The sequence below is a fragment of the Vespa crabro genome, chromosome 6 (genome assembly GCF_910589235.1).
Source record: "Vespa crabro chromosome 6, iyVesCrab1.2, whole genome shotgun sequence".
Lineage (NCBI taxonomy): Eukaryota > Metazoa > Arthropoda > Insecta > Hymenoptera > Vespidae > Vespa > Vespa crabro.
In genome coordinates, this window is record NC_060960.1 from 1,235,533 (window position 1) to 1,247,294 (window position 11,762).

General features: G+C 28.7%; 2 protein-coding genes across 4 annotated transcripts; one reads left to right on the forward strand and one right to left on the reverse strand.

The window, feature by feature from the left end:
- Nucleotides 1-1,464: 1,464 nt before the first annotated feature.
- Nucleotides 1,465-4,536, reverse strand: LOC124424944 (eEF1A lysine and N-terminal methyltransferase homolog). Of its 3 annotated transcripts, none has more exons than XM_046964605.1 (8): nt 4,149-4,536; nt 3,955-4,077; nt 3,676-3,892; nt 3,368-3,586; nt 3,014-3,273; nt 2,549-2,913; nt 2,306-2,487; nt 1,465-2,192 (listed from the first exon to the last, which is right to left on the reverse strand). In XM_046964605.1, the coding sequence occupies exons 1-8, from the start codon at nt 4,238-4,240 to the stop codon at nt 1,644-1,646; spliced, it is 2,007 nt and encodes a 668-aa protein (XP_046820561.1). In that variant the 5' UTR covers nt 4,241-4,536; the 3' UTR covers nt 1,465-1,643. The 3 variants fall into 3 exon arrangements, with proteins under 3 accessions (XP_046820561.1, XP_046820562.1, XP_046820564.1); XM_046964606.1 differs by having other exon boundaries at nt 3,676-3,875; nt 4,149-4,202; XM_046964608.1 differs by lacking the exon at nt 4,149-4,536 and having other exon boundaries at nt 3,983-4,077.
- Nucleotides 4,537-6,821: 2,285 nt separating this feature from the next.
- LOC124424945 (cytochrome c) lies at nt 6,822-10,078 on the forward strand. Its single transcript, XM_046964609.1, has 4 exons — nt 6,822-6,961; nt 9,030-9,082; nt 9,241-9,382; nt 9,460-10,078. Exons 2-4 carry the CDS (start codon nt 9,044-9,046, stop codon nt 9,603-9,605), a joined length of 327 nt encoding a protein of 108 aa, XP_046820565.1. The 5' UTR covers nt 6,822-6,961; nt 9,030-9,043; the 3' UTR covers nt 9,606-10,078.
- The last annotated feature ends 1,684 nt before the right edge of the window (nt 10,079-11,762 follow it).

Sequence of the window (11,762 nt, forward strand, 5' to 3'; positions counted from 1 at the left end):
AAGAAATTCAAATATTATATTTTTAGGAAGAGTCGTGTCGACGGTTACTTTTAACGCCGAGACTAAAGGACAAAATATCTCAGCGTGAAAGTATATGAATACGACGCCTCTCGTCTCTCTATTAATACTTTTTAACCTTCTTTCATTATTAAAAACAAAAAAAAAACAAAAAAAAAGCAAAAAGGAAGAAAAAATAAATAAATAAAAGGGAGAGAAAGAAAAAGGAAGAAAATAATAAAGAGAAAAAAGAAGTTGTGGGGAAAAAATTAAAACGTTCAATACAATGTAACAGTTATAAAAATAATCTTATTCGTATATAAGAAGATAATCGTCTTATATAATTTCTTCTTCTTTTTGCTTTTCTTTCCTTTTTTTTTGGTTTTAATTGTAAAAAGAAAAAAAGAAAGAAATAAAACATTTTTCCTTTTCATTTACGAGTCTTAAAAAAGAAATATTAAAAATTTCTATACTTGGAAAATTTACTTTTCATAACGAAGGATCCTTCTTCTTCATAAATTTTGAAACGATTATCGCATTAATCTAATTCGAATTACCGATCGATAATTCTTGTACAGATTATTCGCTGTCATGTTGAGTCATATTAAACGCGCATCACTCCCCCTTTTTCCACGTGCATTTAATACGCAATGGAAAGTTTAGAATGTGTTTGTTACTTGAACTTTGTGAATGTTCGAAAATTAATCAGGGTCATCGGAATATTTGTGTGTATATATATACATATATATATATATACATACATATATGCAATGAAAATTTGCATTATCTAATTTTTCATAGGTACATCAAAACAAAAGAATGATAGAAAACGATTCGTAGAAGATGAAATTAACAAGTAATGGTTCCTGAATCTAAAACTATTGAGAGAATTCATTGAAAATCATTATAATTCTATCGAAAAATTTAAATAATAACAAAACTAAATGCGATAAAATGAAGTTGTTAAAAGCGTTCGTACGAGATATGAAAGTGATTTATATTCATAATAGAAACAGTAGATTTGGAAACCTTACTTCTTGATCGAGATTATATTGGTGTAGTTAACATCAAAATCAGAGAGGCCCAGTATTTTATCAAACATTGGTATTTCCAGTGTAATAATAATAATAATAATAATAATAATAATAATAATAATAATAATAATAATAATAATAGTAATAATAATAATAATAATAATAATAATAAAAATAATAATAAATAAATAAATAAATAAATAAATAAATAAATAAATAAAAGAAGACTTTGATATGTTGCTAGTACGCGTTATAGGTATTCAAAATGAATTTCAATATAAATCTACACCACCAAATACAGATGTACGCACGTGTATACGCGTATATATATAAGAACATTAAAATCTTATAATTTTTAATGACTTTTAATATAGGTTTAATTATGTAAATTAAGAAGGAATAATTGTGCTCAATAAATTTAAATAAATAAGAATTTTGCCAATGCTAATATAACAATTATTATTACAATCATTTATGTTTAAATACGTAATATACGTAATAGCAAGAGGTATCATATAATTTATTTACAAAAAGTTTTGTACATTTTTGATAATAATGTACAACGGGAGACGATTCACTTATTTGATAAATTTGATCAAACTTTATTAAGTATTAAGATTCTATCGATAAATTTTTAACAAGCGACGATACATCAAAAGCATCCGACGAGGCGAACACTTTTCTTTTAATCGCCTGTTCGTTCAAATTCACAACAGCCTTTTTTATTTTATTTTTCCATTCCTTTGATTCCTGAGTATTTATGGAACACATGATCACGTCATTTACATAATCTTGAAGAGTATAAGATACCACAGATACAAATATTGATTTTAAATCGTCTTTAGCTTTTTGTTTAAGAGTACTGTCTCTGCTAACTAAATTCAAAATAAATAGACCATTCTCTGTTAAACAGGAGGCTATCATTTTTAACAAATCTATTTCGAGAAATTGTTTAGGCGGACAGCTCATTCCAACGGTGGTGTCCTTGCTATCAACATCAAAAAGGATAGCCGAGTACTTCTTACCTTCGGAAGCAGAATTTTTTATAAATTCTATACCATCTGCGATTTGTACTTGCATTCTATTGTCTAAAGTAAGGCCAAAATGTTCAACTGCCACTTTAAGAATAGCTTCGTCGATCTCAACAGTTGTGATTTTTAACTACAACGCAAAGAAAGATTTTTTTTAAAATTCTATCAATGAGATTGAAATATAATTAATTCTGTTTTTTTGTTTTTTTTTGTTTGTTTTTTTTTTTTAATAATATACCATACATTTGAAAAACAATGATATAGAAATGTACACAAGCCTCCACCACCAAGACCTATGATCATGATTTCATTAGAATTTGTAGAATCTAATATCATAGAAACACCTATGCTCATATATACGTGATGTTTGCAAGCCAAAAATCCATTATCTATTACTTTCTTTTTTTTACCTCGTCTGGACTTTACTGAAAATATAATATTTCTTGATATAGTTTATAACTTATTTATTGTATCACAGAGTTATACCTTCTTTTAAACGTGCTTCGCTCTGTATCACGTATGGATTATTTAGAAAGATTAGTCTTCGCAGTGTGTGTTCATCCTCTTTGGTTTCTTCAACGACGAAAGAACCACTAATTTTGCTTTCACCTTCAAAACAAATTGTGCGAGCACCTATGTCTGTATCTAAAGATAAATAAGGAATGTCACTCTTATCGGGTAAAGCTGATGGAGCTAAATTGCGTACACAATCTCCAAGTTCAGTTTTTACAGCATCCCAACTTTCAAATTTATGTTCTCGTCGAAGAGTAACAATAGTAAGCCTATCCCGTCGTGTACTCTGCAGTACCTGTTGCCTTCCTTCTTTGGTACTAAACAACCAATCTGTTTCCCTATTAAAAGAATATCATGTCATTTTATATAGATTATGAAATTTTGCATTTTTAATCTTTTTTATTTCTTACTTATACGTTAGTGGAACATAATCCTTACTTTCCTTGTGGTACTATAAACGCAGCATATGATTTTGCTCCTTTAGCACGAGGTTGGTCAAGTACATAAACTGTATATCGAGGATGCTTATCACCCACTCTATGTAAATCTAAACAAATTTCTCCTATATCAGATATACTTCTTTTATCAAGGCAATTACATATTAAAGCTGATTGTTGAACCGATAATACCGCAGATATTACAGTATCTGTGGAGGATACTCTTTCAGGTTTTCCATCAGTTAATGCGATTTCAAGAATCTGTTAAAATAAAAGTAACCATTGACAATATAAAGAGTTAAATTGGTTTAGCTAAATTAATATAAGAAGTATAAATAATCTTTATCATACCCACCGACTCCGTTAATTTTATAAATTTAGTTGCTACAACAACAAATACTGGAATAGAACTCCCTTCCTCTTGTTTAGCTTTTTCTTCGGTTTTATGACATCGTGTCACACGTATCATAAAATTATTAGCAGTGAAATATGACAAAATTTTCCTTAGAATATGTTCTTGAAGCAAACTAATACAAATGTATCTTCCACCATTACGTAAGACACGTATGATTTCCTAGAAGATATTTTTTCATTTATAAATATTTACATAAATGAATTTATTTCATATCATTCATACATATCATTTTTTCTCACGTATATTACCTTAAAATACTTATCAATTATAGATATTGTATCTTGCTTTACATTTGGCATTAAAGCATCTAAAGTACCTTTATCCAATATAACGCTAAATTTTTCATTTGGATATGTCATTTGCGTAGCATCCATTTGTTCATATATTAAATCTGGCTTATCATTTTTATTAATGTTTTGCATTTGTTTAATAACAACCTCTGACACATCTATATTAATAATATTTCTGTAAGAAAAAAGTAAATAATTGTAACTATCTGTAATGCTAAGAAAAATTTAAATACCAACCGATATCCGACATCGTAAAGCGACATACTGAGAGTGGAATTACCACATCCAACGACTAATATATCATCTTTTATTTTGATATATTTAATCAAAATATCACATAATTCAGAATATTCTCCATACCTAAAATATAAATATATGAAAGAAATGATAAATAACAAAAAATATAACAGATTTGATTGACAAGAACTAACCACTCGAAGCTTTTCTTGCCACGTTTTTTGAAAAACGTATTCCAATATTCTGGTTGACTAAATTCCTCATGAGTTTTAGGTAAAAGATTCATGATCTTCCAAATAATATTCGCACATTCGCATTTAATCTAAAATTTATCGGCGTTTAATTTCACGTTACTTCATTACTTTGATATCAAATATTAAAGAATACGAAAAGGCGGAAAATGAGATATAAATTTCTGTAAATATTTCTGTAAATATTTCTGAAAAAATATGAATTTTCTCGGGTTTCCGAGTTTTTTAAACACTTGTAAATAATAAAAAACAATCATAAAGCTCAGGAAATACGATCACAGAGTTCGCTTAATATGGCTTGAGATTTATGTGACTTCAGCGACGAGTGCGGAAAAAAAGTGAATTAAAAACCTTCGTTAAGACCTTCTTTCAATTCATCGGTATGTATGATTGTATGATTGTGTAGGTAAGTACATTATGCAGTTCACGTGTCGTTAAACATAAATTAAAAAATTGAGCAAACAATGATATCAGACGATATATAATCATCAATTTTTACAAAAGAGCTTGTACAAAGCAAATATGTATTCCGAGAAACGAAACGAGCATTTTAAAGATAGACATTGTACTTTACTCATACTCGAATAACCTTATATATATATATATATATATTTATATATGTATATATTTACGTCCGGTAATATTAATAGTATTATTAATATTATTAATAGTATTAATAGTATTAATAATTAATTGATAATTAATATTATAAAAGAAACTTATAGAAATATTTACATTCTATTATTTCAATATTAATAATATTGTTAATATAATTAATTATATTAATCTTGTATAATATTATTAACAATTAATATTTGTAATAGTTGAATATTGTAAAAGAAATTAATACATGATTATATATTTACGTCCCGTTGCAAAAAATATTATTATTGTTCGTTTTTCGTTCTTTTTTTTTCGTCATTGACGAAACAAAAAGGTAGCAATAAATTTATGGTATCGTGCATTATATCATTGGTTATCGATGATACTTGTATAGCTATGAGGAGATAACATATACACAGTAACGTGACAAATGGAGATCATTTCTCTTATTGTATTTAGTATACATTGTAATCACAATTCCATATAGATACACATGTGTATATATGGGATATAAATTTATATGAATGGGAAAAGGAAAGGGCAAATCCTTGAAGAAAAAATTATTGCCAAGATCTGATGAAAGTTTATGTAATTAATTGTAAAATAACAATGAGGTCTGGTTGATAGAACTATAGAAATCCTTAGATTTTTTCAAGATTTTTCAAAAATTCAAAAAGGAAAATGAGATTGTAGCTAAAAGCTGATTACAATCATATTTTTGTCATACATCAGGATATAGTTTCTCTCATAAACATCATTTTGCAAATTCGAACGTTATAATAATAAATTTCTATGCATGTGTATATGTAAATAATGGAATAATATATTTCGATATAACAACAGTACGAACATTAAATGAAACATTAACATTAAATTAACATAAACATTAAGTTATTTTGGACGATAATTATCACTAATAGATAAATTTATTCATTATAAAAATAATTGTTTAACGAACTATAGTCTATTCGTTTCTTCAAAGTAATTCGATCAATTAAATTTACCTATTTTTAGACGACATTTTTGCAAAGAGAATAACATTTTTCAATAATTAGAAATCATCACATGTAGAAAATCTTAATATCTCGAATGAGTCCTTGATTATCAAAATCGGATAAGAATAGTGATCATAAGAATTCATGACGTAATCCTTGCAAACCTATAGGAAGAAAATTCCCTTAAAACGTTTTACATGCGAATCGACGTAAAACGTAATACATAAGCTGTAAAAAATTTCACCAATCAGGTTCGACTATTTCCTCTTTTACGGATGAAATTTTCATGGCTAAAAATTTTACGTTCAACCAATCACATACCAATCACATTTACCAAAAACAATTTCGATATTTAAAATTTTATTTTATGCAATATACATGCAATACGGTAAAAGTATAGAAATTTTGAGGTTATGTATCTGTACATTGCGATTGAAAATATCAAAAGCATTGTGTTTATATTTTCATAAAATAAAAATTCAATAAAAAAAACGAAAAGATGCAACAAACAACACTAGACACATAAGAATTGTATTTTCGCGCAATTTCTTTGACGATGATTGAAATTGGTCGAAATTTATGTCTTATGTTTGTCATGTGTCATACCGCTTACATACTACTGCTTATGTATTACGTCTTACATCTGCGCATGTGAATAAATGTCTTAAAAAATAAAACTCAACTTCATATTGACAAAACTATACAGAACAAGAACGTTGACAAATCCGTGTTCGTGTAAAATTTTCAAGACGATATAAAAAAAAAAGAAAAAAAAAATAAATATAAGTATCAATCCTTTGACAAATTATTTTTGTAAATATAAAGCTTACGTTTGTTTTGCTTGTATTTTCTTTTTCTTTTTATTTTTCTCAAAAAGATTTCCAAATAGAAGAAACATATCCTTTCTTCAAAATGACTTCTATTTCGCGCTGGACGATTTACCAATGATCGTTCATGTCACCAAGGCGACATCTATGAACACAGTTTCGTAACAACGTCCTAAATGTACTGTTGCGTCAGCCATTGAAATACTTTGGAACACAAGCTCGCACGTATCACTGGTGGTTTATTCATCGATCGAAGCATCTATTCGCGGTCAGCGAACGGTTGATTCTTGTCCTTCCCTGTTACTGAAGAAGTACGAGCATATCTAACAAAGTAAGTAAAATAAATAATTTTCTTTAATTATTAAAGTGGATTTCATTCGATCGATTGACTGACGTTTTACGCGTCATCATATTCCCTTTATCGAAATAATTTCTAATAGAATTCTTTTTGCGATACTAATATCAATGAAATAAATAAAAATTTATAATTTTTGCCATCGACAGACATGATATATTACCACGTGTAGTTTGATCGTGAATATAAGAAATATATAACTGACGCCATTCTTCAAATTCGTGCTATTTCGATTTCATCGAATGTACAAAGTGTTACGTATCTTCTTTGTCAAACATATATATATATATACACATATGTATATATATGTAAGTATATGTATATATACACATATGTATATATATGTAAGTATATATATATATACTTACATATATATATATATATGTACCTAAAGCGAGTGAAGTTATATAACTCGGCCCTGAACCAGTACCCTACTGTACTTCATTTTTGCATTTAGATTCGTTCACTTTTGGTAACCCTCGATACATTTTTGTTTCACCTTGTCTATTCTATCATTTTTACAAGGCATTTCATACATATTACTTCAGATATTTTCATCATCGTTTTATTTATAAACTGATGTAAAAGAAAGATATAGAGTACTATGCTCTAAAGTATATATCGTTAAGAAATATAATCTATTTTATACATTTGGATTTTTTTATTACGAAACGAGGATGTTACGTGAAAAGTTTTCCACGAGGTTATATATCGTTGATAAAATTATGGGAGAAAAAATCGATAATAAATTTTATTTCACTTATTATGAAACACATATATGAGCTGCTCATTTAATCGATTAACTACACATTTGTAAAACAAAAAGTAGAGAAATGTGATGAAATAATATATATTGCTTTTTAAAATTCCCTTTTAAATATAAATTCAAATAAACATTATAGAATATATAAAGGCTTTGATATATATATATATATATAAGTAATAATTATGATCGATTGAGAGATTAAAAAGTTATTAGAAATGTTAAGAGCAGGTAATATTTTCCTACTTCTCTTATCTATCAAGGATTGATAATCTGTGCTCGTTATTTATCCGGTAAGCGGGTTTTATTAGAATCGAATTTTGATTTTTATTATTTTTTTTTCTTTTTTCCTTTCTTTGTGATCATCGAAACTACTCTAATCAAACCATCTGTGATTGAACGCTTCCGTATTTTGTCGATACCGCGAAAAGGACGTACAAGCGCAAGCGCATCGATTTATTAAATATCTCGACATTTTTCAATCGCCTTTTTTTTTTCGAAATGCAAATATTAGATAATCCTGAGAAATATGGACGAAACGTGTAAAATAAGTTATGTACATGTACATGAGTGTACGTCCACTTATGTACAGGTTATATCGTAATTCACATGATTAATTGTGGTTTTTTTATTTTTGAATGAATCAAATTGAATGAAAGAAGGAAGAAAAAAAAATATAAACAAACAAATAAGATGATTTATCGAATAATACTACAACGATAGTAGTGATCGCCATGTTTTTCCCCTCTCTCGTTTAACAGAGCGCCAAGTTTGGCTCGCGTTCATTTTCATATGATCGTGTGATTTTATTTCACAATAAGAATAGAACATTTGAGAAAGAACGAATTGTTATTATATTTTTTCTTCTCTTTTTTTTCTTTTTTTTTTTTTTATTTACGTCCTTTCGCGTTTTATAAATGACAAATGATTATTACAAAATGATTCGATGCTTCGAATAATTGTGCTCGTGACAAAAATCGTTCAGAGCAAACGCCTTTTGATGACGCAAGCGTTAATGATCTCCTCGACTATTTTTCTACGTAACCACTACGACGTCATAATCACGAATACGTAATACATATACATATGTATGTAGTAGTTACGATTATAAGTAGTCTATAAATTTACATAGGCTATAAGATAAGACGTAATACACTGTTGAGAATTATTACCATGATTATTTATAAATCATTTAAAATATTTCTTTTTTAATTGGAATTATTTTAATTTTATTATTATTTTATTATTAATTATTATTTATTTTTTTTTTTATCGTTTTAGTCGAAGCAATAACTATGGGTGTACCAGCAGGTGATCCAGAAAAGGGAAAGAAGGTGAGATATATATATATATAAATGAGGATCATTTATTTGTAGTATTGTTATTATTAGTTTTATTATAATTAATATTATATATATATATATATTTATTATATATAATTAGTATTATTTATTCATAAAGAATGGTTGATTATATTGATTGATATTTTTAGATCTTCGTACAGAAATGTTCACAATGTCACACGATAGAAGCTGGCGGCAAACATAAAGTAGGTCCTAATTTACATGGTCTGATCGGTAGGAAAACTGGCCAAGCGCCCGGTTTTGCGTACACGGATGCTAACAAGGCTAAAGGTATATTCATTTAACATTTTCAATTTTATTCCGTTTATATATTTAACCTTTATTTCTAATCATATTTATTTTCTCAGGTATCACTTGGAATAAGGATACGTTGTTCGAATATTTGGAAAATCCAAAGAAATACATTCCCGGCACGAAAATGGTGTTCGCCGGTTTGAAGAAACCACAAGAACGTGGAGATTTAATCGCTTATTTAGAACAAGCATCGAAATAAAATCGCTGTGCCATATCGAAGGTGGTGAAAAAGAAATTCTCGTGCGGGTTGAATGTCACGCAAGATATCTTAGTACGATTATCATCTTCATTCTTGCGTACGTTTATCTCACATTTCATTAAAACTCATTTTTAACAACTCTCCTCCTTCTGCCACTAAAAAAAAAACAACAACAACAAAAGAAAGAAAAGCGTTTTCTCGATATTTAAATAGTGATGAATTGTTATTATTGTTAATAAGTAGGTATACAGTGTTGTAACTATGTACATTGACAAAGGGGCTTGGCTAGAACTAGCCCCATTTCTTCATTCACGAAGATATTCCGGTGCTCGTGTCACAGATGGCTGAGCCATTTGCTAATCGTACACCGTAATTATTTATTATCATTGTACCGATCGAATCATTCGACTAATGTTTGTCTTCTCTGTACAACGTACCAACGTCAGAATACAGATTCGATGATAAATTTGTAATGGTCTTTAACTTTTTTTTTTTTTTAAATGTCCTTTTAATTAACCCCTTGCACTTGGTAAGGCATAACTATGTCGACATTCATAATATGATGAAGTACGATAAATCGTAACTTCACTGAGACACGTGATCATTAATAGATCTCCTCTTCGATAAAATAACATATCTTCTTTTATTAATTTTTCATCCAGCGGTGTCGTAAAAATGTTTTATAACTGCTGGATAAGTGGTTATGTTGAAAAATTGATTAAGTTGCAAAGGATTACTTTTACGAAAAGAGAAATGATCGATGCGAATACACTTTTCGGTTTTCTATTACGTCGCGATCATTTTAATAAGACTATATGGCGACCATTTAACTAGATTTTTTGAACGATAAGACACGAACGAGGAAGGATGCGGTTAAAGCGGTAGGAAACCAATCTTGGTTTATACACGAATTGGTTAAACTGAATCCTTTACTGGGAAAAAAGAAAAAAATTTCATTTAGTCGTAACTTGTCGTTTTATGATAACGCGTGTGCTCATAATATTTTTCTAAAAAGAAAAAGAAAAAAAGAAAACCTTTCAATAATAATTTCATATTAATCAATCATGGAAAGTGATCATCCTTCCTCGTCGGCGGATAATTCGGAGGATAGTGCCTCTTACGTTTTACGAAAAGAAGATAAAAAGTCGTTGAGACTTCACTTGACTCGCGTCTTTAGTTCGAATTCTCTACGTAGTCCTAAAAGTCCTTCGGGGTTTTGCGATTCTCAAAGATCGAGTAGTAACCTTAGCGTGAGTCCTATCGTCAAATCGAGACACTCCTGGCATATTCATTTTCGCAAAAACAAAAACAGTACATCCTCCTCACAATCCTCTGAAAGTGGATTTTCCTTATTTTCGCCAACAAAATCGACGACGAACGAAACATTTTCAGATTCACCAGAAATGAGTCCTAGCAGTTCGAAAAATTCTTACTCTCCAATATGGGACGCTAGCAATGGGTAAGTGAATCTAATATCTTAATTATAATTCTTTGGCATCGTTAAAAAAAAATAAAAAAAATAAAAAATGTAAAAGAAAAATCCATCACATTTTTATCTACATTTAAGCGATTATGAATTAGGTCGTAACTACAATAGTTTCTAACTCTATTTGAAATAGTATTATTGAAATACGAGAATAAAGAGAAAAAGGAAAAAACTATAAATCTTGACTAATCATAATACGCTAAGATACAAATGGAAATTGAAAAGGACGTTAATGTCGTTTCGATTTATTTCTAACGATATAATTTACTCATTTCATTTTTTCAAATGATAATAATAATCAGAAATGATTAACAACTCGAAATTACTTTTCATTGGTCGAAAGAATACGCTTTACTTTATTTATTTCTTTTTTTTTTCTTTCTTATTATCTCATGACTTTTTATCTCGTGAAGTGCAAGCATTCACGAATCTAATCACACTTATGTCATGGAAATAATTAAAAAGAAAAATTCTAAAGGCTAGAAATATAGTCGATTACCGATTACTGGGTTGTCGGAGTAAGATAACTTTTATCGCATCTTTAACAGACCGACCTGCTGCTGTTGCTGCTGTTGCTGCTGTTGCTACTGGTATTAGTTGCTGTTAGCTATTAGCCGTTAGCTTCATTGAGATTAAGCTCATACGAGAGGAAACCCTCTTTGACGATGTTT

Excerpts from the sequence above, each read along its gene's own strand:
- LOC124424944 (XM_046964605.1), bottom strand. The coding sequence starts at position 4,240 with ATGAATCTTTTACCTAAAACTCATGAGGAATTTAGTCAACCAGAATAT. Across the intron at positions 4,078-4,148 it reads GGCAAGAAAAGCTTCGAGTG|GTATGGAGAATATTCTGAAT; the intron begins GTTAGTTCTTGT and ends TTTATATTTTAG. Across the intron at positions 2,488-2,548 it reads CGAAGCACGTTTAAAAGAAG|TAAAGTCCAGACGAGGTAAA; the intron begins GTATAACTCTGT and ends TTATATTTTCAG.
- LOC124424945 (XM_046964609.1), top strand. The coding sequence starts at position 9,044 with ATGGGTGTACCAGCAGGTGATCCAGAAAAGGGAAAGAAG. Across the intron at positions 9,083-9,240 it reads ATCCAGAAAAGGGAAAGAAG|ATCTTCGTACAGAAATGTTC; the intron begins GTGAGATATATA and ends TGATATTTTTAG. Across the intron at positions 9,383-9,459 it reads GGATGCTAACAAGGCTAAAG|GTATCACTTGGAATAAGGAT; the intron begins GTATATTCATTT and ends TTATTTTCTCAG.